The sequence below is a fragment of the Pseudorasbora parva genome, chromosome 14 (assembly GCF_024679245.1).
Source record: "Pseudorasbora parva isolate DD20220531a chromosome 14, ASM2467924v1, whole genome shotgun sequence".
In the NCBI taxonomy this organism is placed as follows: domain Eukaryota; kingdom Metazoa; phylum Chordata; class Actinopteri; order Cypriniformes; family Gobionidae; genus Pseudorasbora; species Pseudorasbora parva.
The window spans coordinates 38913475-38930714 of NC_090185.1; the positions used below are offsets into that span (position 1 = coordinate 38913475).

The following is a 17240-nucleotide window of genomic DNA, read 5'->3' on the forward strand; positions in this document are numbered from 1 at the left end:
ATCACCAAATGTTTTTTCGAGGCGGTAAAACAGCGCTAAATATCATCATCCGCATAGCTATATGCGCATGATGACATCACTCATAAAAATGATGCAATGTGATATTGAAGGGGGAGGAGTCAGAGAAATCACTGATGCTACGCTTCAGGCATAATGGCAGGGAAAGAGCTAGTCAGAAAATAAATCGGTTTATTTGTTTATTTATTGCAGTTTTTTTAATTTTTTTTATGAAATTACTACTTTTATTCAGCAAGGATATTTAAATGTACCACAATATTTCTGTTTCAAATGAATGTTCTTCTTTTGACCTTTCTATGCATCAAAAAATCCCCGAATTATCATGGTTTCCACAAAACTACGTGTAGCATCAGCATCAGAAACGTTTCTAAATCACATTATAATGATTTCTGAAGGAGCGCGTGACACTGAGGACTGAAGGAATGATACTGAAAATTCAGCTTTGATCACAGGAATTTATTATATTTTACTATAAAACAGCTGCTTTACATTATAATAATATTTCACAATATTACAGTTTTTACAGTATTTTTGATAAAATAAATCTCTGCTAGTATAAAAGACGTTTTTGTTAAATTTAATGTTCAAAAACATATATAAATACATATCAAACATATATTAGCACTGTCAAATCGATTAATCGCATTACAAAATAAAAGTGTGTTCACATAATATATGTGTGTACTGTGTATAATTATATATTATATATATAAATACACACTCATATTTCCAAAATATTTGCATGTATATACTGTAAATGTATTTATATAATTTATATTATAAATAAATAAATAAATATAAGTATTTTATATATAAATATAACACATTTTCTTATATATAATATATACTTGCATGTGTGTATATTTATACATTTATACGTACATACTAATTATACACAGTACACACACACACTTTTATTTTGTATGTGATTAATCACGATTAATCGATTTAACAGCAGCACTAATATATATATATATATATATATATATATATATATATATATATATATATATATATATATATATATATATATATATATATGTATATATGTTAAGTTAAACCAACAAAAAACAACCATATTTTTTTACAGTGTATATATATATATATATATATATATATATATATATATATATATATATATATATATATATATATATATATATATATATATATATATATATATATATATACATGTTAGTTGCATATAGTACAGTAAACTAAATTTGTATGATTACATAAATAGTTTTTGTAAATGTAAATAATGATAGTATATGAGTATAAACAATACGATCAGTAAAACTTTAGTGTGTAAAGTGTATTTTTGAGTTGTGAATGTGGAGTACAGGAACAATATTAATTTAGTCTTAAACATTTATTGTATTTTGTTTTCTACCAAAATGATAGAAATGATGATGTCAAACATTTACTTCCATAATCTGACATATTTTTCTGACTTGATTTGATCATGAATAGTGGTCAACAACACATTTGAAAACGGTGTCTTGGAGAGGAGGGGTTGAAAGATTTGTGTTGACAGCACGTCGTTTTTAACGTTCACTATATAGTTCAAAATTAAACCGGGTCAATTTCATTTGTGCCTTTTTTCCAGAGGGAAAAAAACTGAAAAGCTTTACCAACCAATGTGTGCTATATGTACCCATCGTAATGCCTACATCCTGACAAGAGCAGTCCATTAGCAGTGGAGCGGCTGAGACTTTAACGCGTGTCAGGGTCAGCCCAGCATGTCTTACGGTTCTGTTTGCAATTTTAGCAATGCCATGCTGCTTAAAGTTGGTTAAAATCTTATTTCACACAGCGCTAATGAAACATCACAGGCTCCAAAATTGGAATAGACAATTTTTTGTGCAAGGCAGATAAATTTGTAACTGCTAGCATCAGTAAATTTAATATTAAGCTGCCGTAGCAAACGTGTATTAGCCTACATATTAGCCCGCTAACTGCTCGCTATCACCGTTCCTGTATCAGGTGAACCTGACGTCAGCTGAAAAACCAAGATTGAGGTCCTAATTCTGCAGTTTCTCCTGGACGTCCGGTAATATCAGCACTAAAGCCCTCATTTACATTTGAAGATTATGGAGAGGTGAGACTTCAGTAGGGTCTTTGGCCCTATTAATTACAGCTTTCCAGGTGGAAGAGCTACTTCTGGGCTTAAATATAGGGTTAGGGTCCTCTTTGCTGGGGTTTGTCTATAAATCGTTTTAATTTCTGGTTTTAAGGCAAGTAGGTGCTCGAGACATCTTGCCCAGAGAGCTTTGAGAGAGACAAAGTGGTCTAAGATTAGTCCTACATCAATGTTCCTGCATTTAAGTCTAATCGCACAGGCACCTCTGATTGCTCCTGCAAATCGCCACAGATCGTTTGAGGTCCATTTAGACTAAAACCTGTGTTTAATGAACTGAAGAACGCTATAGTAGAGATCAAAACATGCCAGAGTCATGTTAAAAACAATCAAATATAATATTGGGCTTAAAAAAAAGAAGCTTTTTTAGGACCACTAATATATTAGTGGTCCTAAAAAAGCTTATTTTTTTTTTGCATTGTGACATTTTTTAATACCAAGACAGCCCAGGTACACACTTCAACTAATAGATGTAAAAAGTGATCAGTTGACTTAACTTTAAAAAATTGAGACAACCCGTTGCCTTCAAATTATTAAGCAAATAAATTGCATGCGTAATTGAAAAAAAAATAAGTAATGTAGAATTGTCACGTTCACATAACTTCTTTTTTTTTTTTTTGCATTATGTTTATTACTTAAAGATTTTAAGGCAATGGTCTTCCTCCCTTTTTAAAGTTGTCAACTTCATTACATTAAAAATTACGAGTTGAAGTACGCTCACATATGAAAACGAGGTACTATTTAACTAAATATGCACAAATGTGCATTCATTTCCAGAACATAAATCTAAACATTGGATAAACCAGGTTCAAAAATGTGTTTTAATTGGTTGTCACATTAGTTAAAGTTTTTTAGTGAGAACATTTTGTAAATCTCTTTTTATCACTCCATATTTTAGAAAAACTACGGATTTTAACCATGGTTTTAGGAATAAAATGCTGTACAAAATCTGCTGAATGATAAATGAACAAACCCTTCAGTAAAAACCTCCAGAATACAGATGGGAATAAAACTGTAAGTTTTGATGTATATAAGTGCTGCTGAAAAAAACTCATTTTGACATGTTATCAAAAGCCGATAATCTTACAATTGACCGACATTTTTGTCTTAAGCATATTTTACCCACATTCTCATTACATTAAATGTAAATTCCATTCAATTCTATTGCTTTGCACTGCATTATAGCATATGTATGCTCTAGAATACTGCTAAGATGTCAAATAAACCCACATCTATTATCATTTGCATAATTATCCCGATACTAGACTTAGCATTAGGATGCTTGTGGATCAGAATGGAGGGTCAGGGCGTTTGGAGCCGTCGGGTCATGTGGAAATAGGCTATGATCATCAGCAGTTGACTGGCCGCGGCTCATTGGGCTGTAATTGGCGGTCAGTACCGCCCATCCACTCACACAACCCTCCTTCCTTTAGCAGCCCATTAAGTCATTGGTATTGACGCCCCTGAGGGGGATGCGTTCATGACACATAATTGAGACAGATTCATCCGATAAACCTCAGCTGGTGGCATAAAACACCAACGGGCGACACATGATTACACACATTACGGAAAGCGCTGCTAATTTATCAGCTTTTATTACTTGCGTAATATCTTTTAACATATTTGAAACATAATTGAAACAGTCAGTCCCCACAAGCAATACATTTGACTAGTGACTCGAAACAGTGTTGACATCAGACATTTGCCACATAGACTTCCGTCAAAAGTGCATTTCTACGCACGTGTGTGTTTGTTTTGCTTATTTAACCTGGAATAAGAAAGTGTGTTTTTTAAGCATGGAGATGAGGGGTAAAGGCCAGGCTTTATAATCCTGTATCAATACAGATTGCATAATACCTGCTATAATGCACACATGAATGATCCCAGAATGCATTATGTACAGAATGAGCAGTAAATGATGCACTCCGCCTGACTGACTGCCTCTCCCATGGGCGGCCTGACGCGGGCGCTGCTTATGGTTGGGTGGCGGTAGAGAGTCGACTTATTTAATATTCTATTCAGACTCAGATTGAATTTTGCCTGGGTTTTGTTCCAGTGCAAATTTTGACATTTCAATATACCGGCTCATTTAAATGTGCCACAGTTTGTCTATTGTTAATGGATGCCCGAGAGTGAAACTACTGCTGTGAAACTTGGCTAATTAGAATAAAAGTACATATAAGTGAAAACTTTTTGCAGATGAAAAGCTTAATCGTGCATAAGTTGAATGTTGCACAGTGTGCATATGCATTAAGCATTCTTCAGTGCCATTTAAAGAACATACAATATGTTATAAATATGTCCCGAAGATGATTTGTTCACTGCAACTTCGATTATAATTCAGGGTAATGTGGGAATTAATTCTCAAACACTGTGTGATCTCGCAACAACCAGTAAACTTTCTAATACTAATTGTCAAACATTTTTGTTGTGACTAATCTCACCGAAGAAGACATTTGGAATAGTCGGTGTGACTAAAATGCCACAATTATGCAAATTTCAGTCAAATTATCAAAAAATTGAGTTGTAATTTGACAGATTGTGTTAAAAGCCCTTGAAGTAAGAGGTTACCCCGCTCTGCCCTCTACAGCCAAGTGAATGCACACCACACTTCTGCGCTCAGCCAAAAATCACTGCTTATCTTAAAAAAAAAAAAAACTAATTTACATTTTGGCACAGACGAGTCGCGGACTGACGGAAATCATCAGGAGAAGAAATCCCAAGGGACTCACCTTCCGGCAATCTTCCACCGTGAAGCAGCAGGGGGAAAAAAGTAGCAACGGCTCCATCCATAAGGATTGTGAAGGGAAGTAGGCTCAAGTCCTCTTAGATTCCCACATGTTCGATAGCGGTTTCCAGCTGAAAGAAGGTGTCCTCCTTCGTCGACTCACCCCGTGTCCGTACTGCGTTGAAGACTGGATCTGCTCTCTCCACAAAACAAACACACGCAGGTTTTTTTTAGCAGAGTAACCCTGAGTCAGGCCTGCCTTTGAAATGCTCTCTAGCCCACAACACAGACGGCTTTCATTATCTGCGGAGTCGCAGCGAGGCCTAGCTTTAAAAGCTACTGATTTCTTTTTTCCTTTAGCCTCCCACACAAAGGAAGGGCAGTTTGTAAATTACTTGCTCGTTTCAGCCCAACAAAAGGTACTTTCATTGAAACTCCCCCCTCCATTTGATTTTGCTCAAATTTGATTACAAGGATTGAAAAAGGAGAAGAAAAAAGAGGAAATAGAAAAAAAAAACAGATGGCGTCTGCATTCAGTGCCTTGAATGGCTTTATCTGGGTGCCTTTTTAAACTGTGGCAATCCACAAGCATTTCGGTCGGCTTCAAAAAAGAACTTGACAAAAATGATCGGTTTGCCATTTCTTGTACGGAAAAGCGCAAAGAAAAGCCTTTTCTCCCTCTTCCCTCCTTTTATTCTACGCTATCGCCCGCCTGGATCAAAATAATGGAGATTAGGTATTTCATTAGAAATTATAGCTGGATATGGAGTAGGCTGTCATATTAATAGCAACCTGCCTGTGGCCCTTCACCATGTGCAATTCACCTAGACAATAGACTGAGGGAGACCATATATTGAACCTCTGATTCAAGCCTGATCAATTTTCCATCATCAAGACGTTTAACAAAGACGTCGCACGCGGCTGGCCTGCCGAGAGCCCCCTCCTTGCCAAAATAGTTCAAACTAAACTAAACACACATTCTCTGCCACAAAAAGAAGCATTCTTTCAGCAGAGAAAGGAAAGCGACGCGGGCTATAATTCCATTTCTATGGCCCAATGGGCATTTCAGCATGCACTTGTTTTCAGCTGTAGATAATTACAGGCTGTGGCAGACCGAAAAAGAAGTGGGAACAAACAGAGCGTCAGGATGCATTATTCTGCACTTGTGTCGAAACGCTTTCAGCTTGAGCAGAAGACGGTTGCATGCTCAAACTCGAAGAGCTGTTGCCTACAAGACCGCCAAAACATGTCACCAGGAACAGGAACTTCCGAGACGATATTTGGCAGTTTTTTTTTTTTTTTTCTATCTGGAGTGACCTACAGCGCATTCAAGATATACATTCTATGTGTAAGGTGTATTCAGATTGATTGGGATACCTCACTTGGGAATCAAACCCATGATCTTGCCCTTGAAAGCACCAAGCTCCACCAGTTAATGAGTTAGTTCACCCAAAAATGAAAAAAAATATTTAATCGGCCTCATGTTTTTTTCTAAACTGTAAGACCTTCATTTATCTTTGTAACACAAACAATAATATTTGTAAAGAAATCTAAAGGGGTTTCTGTGCCTCCATTGTAAGTCTATTCACCCAGAATAATGATGTGATCGTAAAATAAATCTCCATTAATCGTACAGTTTAATCCAAGTCTTCTGAAGACAAAGAATCACTAAATTATAAACAGATTGAACTTAGGCTTTTATTCAAAACTAAATATTGATTAGCCAAATCTTAGAGCTTAACTGCACTTGGCTGAATCTCACATGAGAATGAACCTCATTGGTTCTTGCTGAAGCTCAAACGTGCTGCTTAACACCAAAATTAACCTCATTGGTTGTTGCTGAAGCTTAAATGTGCTGCGTAACATGAGAATGAACCTCATTGGTTCGTGAGGAAGCTCAAATGTGCTGCGCAACAGGAGAATGAACCTCATTGGTTAGTGAGAAGCTCAAACGTTCTGCGTAACACGAGAATTAGGCTTGGGCGGTATCCAAATTTTGATACCGTCAAACCTCCTCCCTATTTTACCTCGGTATACGGTATTACCGTGAATAATTAAAACATTATGATGTAAGGCTCAGACAGCGTCAACAAACTGTTGGCTTGGCTTATATATATATATATATATATATATATATATATATATATATATAGGCCTATATTTTTATTTAATTTTTTACATTTGAGCCCCTGAGAAACTCTGCACGTTTTATGCTTACCGTTATGAGACAATTGTCAGACAATTGACATTTTTTTTTGTGAGTCCCATGTCCACTTGATTTTTGTGGAGTTCATGCTTATTGCTTACATTGCCAGCTGTGTGACAAAAGGCTTCGGCAATATTACAGCATAGTCCGAGGGTGCGCTCGGTTTTTCATCCACGCAGCAGTGAGTGGATGGTGGTTTCGGATATGCGCCCTTAGGTTCAAGGTATTTCCATCTCTCGCGGTCATCTTTTTGTTGCACAATTTGCAAATTGCCTCGTCTGTATTTACCGTCAAAACCCAAAATACTTCCAAACTGCAGAACTTTCGAGACCGAATAACTCAGTGCCTGACTCGCCGTCTTTTCCCCTCTCTCTCTCTCTCTCTCTCTCATCCACGCTGTCACAACAACGCATACACATATTTAGGCATTTAATAAATAAATAGTATTTAATATGTAAATAGTTTAATTAGTTCAACTTATTAAATATTTAATAATTAATTGTTGATCAGCAATATGTAAGTTGATCTGTTTTTTTTTTTTTGACGGTTTGACGGTATTGAAACTGATACCGTTGCTATTTTTAGATCCCGCGGTATACCATTTTACCGTATTACCGCCCAAGCCTAACGAGAATGAACCTCACTGGAACTTGAGGAAGCTCAATCATGCTGCAAAACAAGATAATGATCCTTAGCGGATCTTGATGAACATCAATTGTGCTGCGTAACAAGAGAATGAACCTTATTGGTTCTTGAAAAGCTTGAACGTGCTGCGAAACACTAGAATGATCCTCATTGGATCTTACTGAAGAACAAACTTGCTTCGTAACACTAGAATGAACCTCATTGGTTCTCGCTAAACCTTAAACGTACTGCGTAACACAAGAATTAACCTCATTGGTTTTTGCTGAAGCTCAAAAGTGCTGCTTAACATGATAATGAACCTCATTGGTTCTTGAGGAAGCTCAAACATGCTGCGTAACACGAGAACAACTCTCATTGGTTCTTGATAAGGTCAAACGTGCTGCTTAACACCAGAATGAACCTTATTGGTTCTCATTGATGCTCAAACATGCAGCGTGACTCAAAAATGAACCTCATTGGTTCTTGAGGAAGCTTAAAGGTGCTGCATAACATGAGAATGAACCTCATTGGTTCTCATTGAAGCTAAAACATGCTGCATAACACGAGAATGAACCTCATTGGTTCTTGAGATGCTCAAACGTGCTGCTGAACACGAGAATGAACCTCATTGGTTCTCATTGAAGCTAAAACGTGCTGCTTAACATGAGAATGAACCTCACTGGTTCTGGAGGAAGCTCAAACATGCTGTTTGACACCAAAATGAACCTCATTTGTTCTTGCTGAAGATCAATCATGCTGCGTAACACAAGACTGAATCTTATTGGTTTTTGAGAAGCTCAAACGCGATGGTAACAAGAGAATGAACATAATTGGTTCTTGAGGAAACTCAAACGTGCTGCTTAACACCAGAATGAACCTCATTGGTTCTTGAGAAAGCTTAAACGTGATTGTAGTAAGTTCGATAATGGAAGGAAGGAAGAGGACACGGGGGTCGGCTGGACGGTTGATACTTTCTTTATTTATAACTCAAAACTTGTAATAAACTTCACAACACACACTGCGGTGTGGATTCTCATAGACGCTCGATTACTTCCGGGTCGGCACTTCTGGCTTCCGGTAACTCAGTCTCTGTGCGCTCGTATCAACCGTCCGATCTCTCTCTCTTTGATCTCCGGTTCCACCGAGGTTTTATTCCCTCTCCGCGCTCATTACTAGAACAAGAGACAGGTGTTATTAATCTGCTTCCAATCCACTCACTTACCGCTTGTCCCGCGGCTCTCTCTCCCGCTGCAGACCTCGCTGAACCACGCCCCCCTTGCCACATACCCCCACCGCCCGACTCAGGCCGGGGAGCCGTCCGGCCTGCAGCCCCCCCCCCCCCCCCCCCCCCATTTCTGGAGAGGAAATCGGCCACAGCCATCTGAGCACCCGGCCTGTGGACCACCTGGAACTTAAAAGGCTGAAGAGCTAGATACCAACGGGTGATCCGCGCGTTGGTATCCTTCATGCGGTGGAGCCATTGGAGAGGAGCGTGGTCCGAACAGAGGGTGAACTCCCGCCCCAGAAGGTAGTAGCGGAGGGTGAGAACGGCCCACCTGATGGCAAGGCACTCCTTTTCGATGGTGCTGTACTTAGCCTCTCTCTTCGAGAGCTTACGGCTAATGTACAGCACCGGCCGCTCTCCCCCCTCCACCTCCTGGGCCAGGACTGCGCCCAGCCCCCTGTCCGACGCGTCAGTCTGCAACAGAAAAGGGAGAGAAAAGTCAGGGGAGTGTAAAAGCGGCCCGCCACATAGAGCAGCCTTAACTCGGGTGAAGGCCTGCTGGCACGGCTCCGTCCATTGGACCGTATCTGGTAGCCCCTTTTTAGTAAGGTCAGTCAGGGGGCTGGTGAGGTCCGAATAATTTGGTATAAACCGTCTATAATATCCCGCCAGCCCCAAGAACTGCCTTACCTCCTTTTTGGTCTTGGGCCTCGGGCAGGTCGCAATTGCGGCGGTCTTATCAATTTGGGGACGCACCTGTCCATGACCCAAGTGGAAGCCCAGATACCTTACCTCCACCCGCCCAATTGCACACTTCTTCGGGTTGGCCGTGAGCCCCGCTCCCCTCAACGACCTCAAGACCGCCCGGACATGTTGCATATGCCGCTGCCAATCGTGACTGTAAATCACGATGTCGTCCAGGTAGGCAGCAGCATATGCGGCATGGGGACGCAAAATCCTGTCCATGAGGCGCTGAAAGGTAGCGGGTGCCCCGAACAAACCGAAGGGAAGCGTGACGAATTGGTGCAATCCGAACGGCGTGGTGAAGGCTGTTTTTTCTTTGGACAATGGAGACAAGGGGATCTGCCAATAGCCCTTTGTTAAGTCCAATGTCGAATAAAATCGAGCCGTGCCCAGCCGATCAAGCAACTCGTCAACCCGCGGCATTGGATACGCGTCGAATTTCGACACTGCGTTCACCTTGCGGTAGTCCACACAGAACCTGACCGAGCCGTCGGTTTTAGGGACCAAAACGATCGGGCTCGCCCAGTCACTGTTGGACTCCTCTATTACTCCCATATCGAGCATTGCCCCTAATTCTTCCTGAACTACTTTTTTTTTGTGTTCAGGTAAACGATACGGCCGGCTGCGAACTACCACGCCCGGCTCGGTCTCGATATGGTGCTGAATTAAGTCGGTACGGCCCGGTAGTGGCGAGAACACGTCGGCGAATTCCGCCTGTAGTTTTGAAAGATCAGTGAGTTGGGACGGTGAGAGGTGATCTCCCCCAGGGGCCAGTGCGACCGATTGTGCTTTGATGCTCGCCTCTGGCCCGAGATCATCCTCTCCCCCGATCACCGTCGCCAACAACACTGATTCGACCTCATTCCATTTCTTCAGGAGATTGAGGTGATATATTTGTCGTGCTCCGTTCCTATCGGACCGTATCACTTCATAATCGAGATCTCCAACCTGTCGAGCGACCTCAAACGGCCCCTGCCATTTCGACATTAATTTAGAGCTCGATGTCGGGAGTAATACAAGCACTTTCTCTCCCGGTGTGAATTTGCGTAGTCTCGTACCCCTGTTATACGACCGGCTTTGGCGGTCCTGGGCTTGCAACAAATTCTCCCTAGATAGCCGCCCCAAGGTGTGGAGTTTTGTTCGCAAGTCCAGCACATATTGAATTTCGTTTTTGGCCAAAGAAGGCCCCTCCTCCCAAGTTTCTCGTAGGACGTCCAGCACCCCACGGGGCTGTCGTCCGTAGAGAAGCTCGAAGGGGGAAAACCCCGTGGAGGCTTGCGGGACCTCTCGCACAGCGAATAAGAGGGGTTCTAACCACCGATCCCAATTTTTGGCGTCTTCCTGTACGAATTTACGGATCATGGATTTAAGAGTGCGATTAAATCGTTCGACCAAGCCGTCTGTTTGTGGGTGATAGACGCTTGTCCGAATCGATTTGATGCCCAATAACCCGTATAATTCGCTTAACGTGCGTGACATAAACGCCGTGCCTTGATCAGTGAGGATTTCCTTCGGAATCCCCACTCGGGAGATTAAACGAAACAGTGCGTCCGCAACACTCTTCGCCGAGATGTTGCGGAGAGCCACTGCTTCCGGATATCGTGTTGCGTAGTCCACGATAACTAGCGCAAAACGATGTCCGCGTGCGGATCGCTCTAATGGCCCGATGAGGTCCATCGCAATTCTCTCGAAGGGGACCTGCATTAATGGAAGGGGGCGCAATGGCGCTTTTGGGGAGGCCAGGGGATTCACCAACTGACATTCAACAAGGACAAGACGCGCACCACCTGCGCACATTGTCGTGAATGCCTGGCCAAAAAAATCGGGTCATTAAACGATTCAGCGTGGCCGCCTGTCCCAGGTGGCCCGCCATTGGGTTAGAGTGAGCCGCCTGGAAAAGCATTTCCCGGCGGCTCTTTGGTACTAACAACTGGGTTGTATCCACTTTTGTCTGAGCGTCTTGGGTCACTCGATACAACCTATCCTTAATTATGGCAAAATAAGGATACGTGACGGGCAAGGCGGGTTGAAGGGACTGACCGTCGATAGTGCGGACCTGTTGGAAAGCATGTTTTAGAGTCTCATCTTGGGACTGCTCCAGAGGGAAGTCATCGCGGTCCGAGAGAATCAGTCTCTCGACCCCGCTCGTTTCCTCTGAAGCGGTTCCCGAGGGCCCCGCATCAGTCTCGCCAACCTGCACTCGCATCGCCCCGTTCCTAGCCTTGTTCTCCCAAGCGGCATCCGCGCATAACGACCCCAATAATGCCGGAAAGGCGGGCCAATTTGTCCCCAGAATTAGCGGATGCCGGAGGTGGGGACTAACCGCCACCTCAACACTATGATTTTCTCCCCTAAACTGTATCGTGACTGGGACAACCGGATATTCCACCACATCCCCGTGCACACACCGCACCTTAACCATGCGGCTTGTATCCAATGCCCCCGGTTGCATCAGGCTTTGATGGATCGAGGTTTGGTTACAGCCGGAATCCACCAAGGCCTGATATGTACCCCCCTTGATACTCACAGGAATTTGGTACTCTCCTGCTTGATCAGGGGTGGTCCGCTGGAAGTCCGGGACCCGGATCATTGTCCCGACGTCCATCATCGGACATCGGTCCACAAAATGGTCCGGGTCGCCGCACCGCCAGCAGGCCAGCCCAGGCCTGCCCGCCGCCCCTGCGGCGGGGAGTGGATTGGAAAATGAGCGCGGAGGGGGGGTGGAACCGGAACCGTTATCCCCGCCCGACCCCAGCAGCCCCGCCCCCCTGGGCGGGGCCCTCGAACTCCCGTATTGCCCTGGGCCCATTCCACCCCGACCTCTGGGGGGAATACGAGGGGGCCCTGGAGGGCGGGACCTAGGGAGAGGGACAGGGCGAGAAGGAGAGACAGAGGGGGGAGAGAGAGAGGGAGAAGTTAGTAGGGGCTCGCCGACCCCCGGGCACGCCACCAGATGGTCCTCCGCCAGGTTGATGGCCGTCGTCAGCGACGTGGGCCGGTGGCACTGGACCCACTCGGCGGTCTTCCTGGGGAGCCGAGCGATGAACTGCTCCAGTACCACCAGATCGACGATGTGGTCCACGTCGCTTCCACCGGCCAATAGCCATTTGCGGCACTCGTCCCGGAGCTGTTGGGCCATCGCGAAGGGCCGACCGGCCTCACCCCACGCCAGCGAGCGGAACCGCTGTCGATGCTGCTCGGGGGTCCGGCCGACCCGCTGGATGATGGCCCTCTTTAGGTCTTCATAATCCAGGAGGTTCGCCACCGGCAGTTGTTGAGCGGCCGCCTGGGCTTCTCCCGTGAGCAGTGGTATGAGGCGCACCGGCCACTGTGCCCGGGGCCACCCGCAGGCCTCCGCTGCCTTCTGGAACAGTTCGATGAAGGCCTCGGGATCGTCCTGTGGCCCCATCTTATGTAGGGGCACGTGGACCGGTGCGCTGGCGAGCCCGGCGGCTTCGGTGCAAACCTCCCGGGCTGTCCAGCTCCGGAACCTCTCGCGGTCCTCTTGCTGGCCGCGGACGATGGCCTCGAAACGGCGCTCCTGGTCCGCCCGCAGGTCCAGCATGGACTGGTGTTGTTCCTGGTGGAGGGCCGCGAGAGCGGTGATGATGTCCGCAAACGGCGTGGCGGAGGGCGTTGGTGTTGTCATGGCGGCGGCGCGGTCCTACTTCCTTCCCGGGTTTTCGGCACCACTGTAGTAAGTTCGATAATGGAAGGAAGGAAGAGGACACGGGGGTCGGCTGGACGGTTGATACTTTCTTTATTTATAACTCAAAACTTGTAATAAACTTCACAACACACACTGCGGTGTGGATTCTCATAGACGCTCGATTACTTCCGGGTCGGCACTTCCGGCTTCCGGTAACTCAGTCTCTGTGCGCTCGTATCAACCGTCCGATCTCTCTCTCTTTGATCTCCGGTTCCACCGAGGTTTTATTCCCTCTCCGCGCTCATTACTAGAACAAGAGACAGGTGTTATTAATCTGCTTCCAATCCACTCACTTACCGCTTGTCCCGCGGCTCTCTCTCCCGCTGCAGACCTCGCTGAACCACGCCCCCTTGCCACAGTGATGTGTAACATTAAAATTAATCTCATTGGTTCTTGAGAATCTCAGATGTGCTGCTCAACACAATAATAAGCCTCATTGGTTCTTGAGAAGTTCAAGCTTGCTGGGTAAACACGAGAATAAACCTCATTGGTTCTTGAGGAAGCACATACGTGCTGCGTAACACAGGAATGAACCTCATTGTTTCTTGAGAAGCTCAAACATGCTGCGTAACAAGAGAATGAACCTCATTGGTTCTTGAAGAAGCTCAAACGTAATGCTTAACACGAGAATTAACCTCACTGGTTCCTAAAGAAGCTCATACGTAATGCTTAACACCAGAATGAACCTCATTGGTTCTTGAGTAAGCTTAAATGTGCTGCTTAACATGAGAATGAACCTCATTGGTTCTTGCTGAAGATAAAATATTCTGCGTCACACGAGAATGAACCTCATTGGTTCTTGAGGAAGCTCAAACATGGTGCGTAACATGAGAATGAACCTCATTGGTTCTTGAGAAGTTCAAACATGCTGCTTGACACCAAAATTAACCTCATTTGTTCTTGCTGAAGATCAATCGTGCTGCGTAACACAAGAATGAACCTCATTGGGTCCTGAGGAAGCTAAAACGTGCTGCTTAACACCAGAAGGTATTTCATTGGTTCTTGAGGAAGCTCAGACGTGCTGCATAACATGAGAATGAACTTCATTGGTTCTTGAGAAGCTCAAACGTTCTGCTTAACACGAGTGTGGTTAAGGGGGCATGGTTCTGCGAGGTCTGCAACGGGAGAGAGAGCTCAGAGCGGAGCGGCAGGTAAGCAGGTCAAGCACAGATGACGAACACCTGTTTCTGATTGCAGTGATTGGCAGGGAGAGAGCGCATTTAAGCCGCGGCCGGGAGAGAGGAGAGAGAGAAAGTTGGACTGGGACTTCGCATGCACGGCAGAGAGATTAAGAGACAGACACAGAGAGTCTGATTGAGAAGGAGCGATCCATATCGTGGAGAAACTGAGAGTCTGACACGGAGTGTCTGACTGTGAAGGAGCGATCCATATCGTGGAGAAACTGAGAGTCTGAAACGGAGTGTCTGACTGTGAAGGAGCGATTAATATCGTGGAGAAACTGAGTTACCACACACACACACGTGTTTGTTTTGTTTTGAAAAGACTGAATAAAGAAAGAGTCCTAGTCAAAGCCGACCCCTGTCTTCTTCCTTCCTAACACAACAAACTTTACTACACCGAGAATTAACCTCATTGGTTCTTGTTGAAGCTCAAACGTGCTGTGTGACTCAAAAATGAACCTCATTGGTTCTTGAGGAAGCTCAAACGTGCTGCATAACACAAGAATGAACCTCACTGGTTCTTGATAATAATAATAATAATTAATAATTTGTTTGATTTATATAGCGCTTTTCAAGACACTCAAAGCGCTTTACATTGAAGGGGGGAATCTCCTCAACCACCACCAATGTGCAGCATCCACCTGGATGATGCGACGGCTGCCATATTGCGCCAGCTGATTGGTGGAGAGGAGACCGAGTGATGAAGCCAATCAGAATAGGGGGATGATTAGGAGGCCATGATGGACAGCGGCCAAATTGGGCAAATTTGGCCAGGATGCCGGGGTTACACCCCTACTCTTTTCCCCGAATGACATCCTGGGATTTTTAATGACCACGGAGAGTCAGGACCTCGGTTTAACGTCTCATCCGAAAGATGGTGCTCTTTGTCAGTATAGTGTCCCCATCACTATACCGGGGTGTTAGGCCCCACACAGACCCCAGGGTGAGCACCCCCTGCTGGCCTCACTAACACCTCTACCAGCAGATACCTGGTTTTCCTGTTGGTCTCCCATCCAGGTACTGACCAGGCTCAGCCCTGCTTAGCTTCAGTGGGAAACCAGGCTTGGGCTACAGGGTGATGTGGCTGCTGGTTATGATGAAGCTCAAACGTTCTGCATAACACAAGATTGAACCTCCCTGAATCTTGCAGAAGCTCAAACGTTCTGCGTTACACTAGAATGAACCTCATTGGTTCTTGCTGAAGCTCAAACGTGCTGCATAACACAAGAATGAACCTCATTGGTTTTTGAGAAGCTCAAACGTGATGGGTAACAAGAGAATGAACATAATTTGTCCTTGAGGAAACTTAAACGTGCTGCTTAAAACCAGAATGAACCTCATTGGTTCTTGAGAAAGCTTAAATGTGTTGCCTAACATGAGAATGGACCTCATTGGTTCTTATTGAAGCTCAAACGTGCTGCTTAACACTAGAATGAACCTTATTGGTTCTTGCTGAAGATAAAATGTTCTGCATAACATGAGAATGAACTTCATTGGTTCTTGAGAAGCTCAAACGTTCTGCTTAACACGAGAATTAACCTAATTGGTTCTTGTTGAAGCTCCAACGTGCTGCATAACATAAGAATGAACCTCATTGGTTCTTGGTGAAGCTCAAACGTTCTGCGGTACACTAGAATGAACTTCATTGGTTCTTGAGAAGCTCAAACGTGCTGTTTAACATGAGAAGACACCTAATTGGTTCTTGCTGAAGCTCAAACGTCCTGCATAACACAAGAATGAACCTCATTGGTTCTCATTGAAGCTAAAATTTGCTTCTTAACAAGAGAACAAACCTCATTGGTTCTCGCTGAAGCTCAAACATGCTGCATAACACGAGAACAAACCTCATTGGTTCTTACTGAAGCTTAAACGTACTGCGTAACACGAGAATGAACCTCTTTGGTTTTCATTGAAGCCAAAACTTGCTGTGTAAAAAGAGAATGAACCTCACTGGTTCTGGAGGAAGCCCAAACATGCTGCTTGACACCAAAATGAACCTCATTTGTTCTTGCTGAAGATCAATCATACTGTGTAACACAAGACTGAATCTCATTGGTTTTTGAGAAGCGCAAACGTGATGGGTAACAAGAGAATGAACATAACTGGTCCTTGAGGAAACTCAAACGTGCTGCTTAAAACCAGAATGAACCTTATTGGTTCTTGAGAAAGCTTAAATGTGCTGCTTAACATGAGAATGGACCTCATTGGATCTTATTGAAGCTCAAACATGCTGCTTAACACTAGAATGAACCTCATTGGTTCTTGCTGAAGATAAAATGTTCTGCGTAACACGAGAATGAACCTCATTGGCTCTTGAGGAAGCTCAAACGTGGTGCGTAACATGAGAATGAACCTCATTGGTTCTTGAGAAGCTCAAACATGCTGCTTGACACCAATATGAACCTCTTGTGCTTCCACTGTGGGGGAATAACATTGAACTCCTGTACATTGAAGAAAAACATTTTTATTAAGTTTTAAAATGTATTAAGTATTATTTTCTTATTATTGATTACCCAAAGTTTTTTAATTCATACTGAAAGCCAGAGGGCGCCCTCGAGCGGAAAACGCCACATTTGCCTCAGAGAAGTAATTGACGTTAGTTTTCAGGAAATCCAGGATGTGATGCTAACGCTGTAAACAGAAGATAGAGACGCTTTGATTAAAC

The 17240-nt window shown here is 44.0% G+C and overlaps 1 protein-coding gene across 1 annotated transcript; it reads right to left on the bottom strand.

The window, feature by feature from the left end:
- Positions 1–8760: 8760 nt before the first annotated feature.
- LOC137039630 (uncharacterized) lies at positions 8761–13724 on the bottom strand. The gene is made up of 2 exons (XM_067414925.1): positions 12213–13724; positions 8761–8888 (listed from the first exon to the last, which is right to left on the bottom strand). The coding sequence occupies exons 1-2, from the start codon at positions 13332–13334 to the stop codon at positions 8886–8888; spliced, it is 1125 nt and encodes a 374-aa protein (XP_067271026.1). The 5' UTR covers positions 13335–13724; the 3' UTR covers positions 8761–8885.
- Between the last annotated feature and the right edge of the window lie 3516 nt (positions 13725–17240).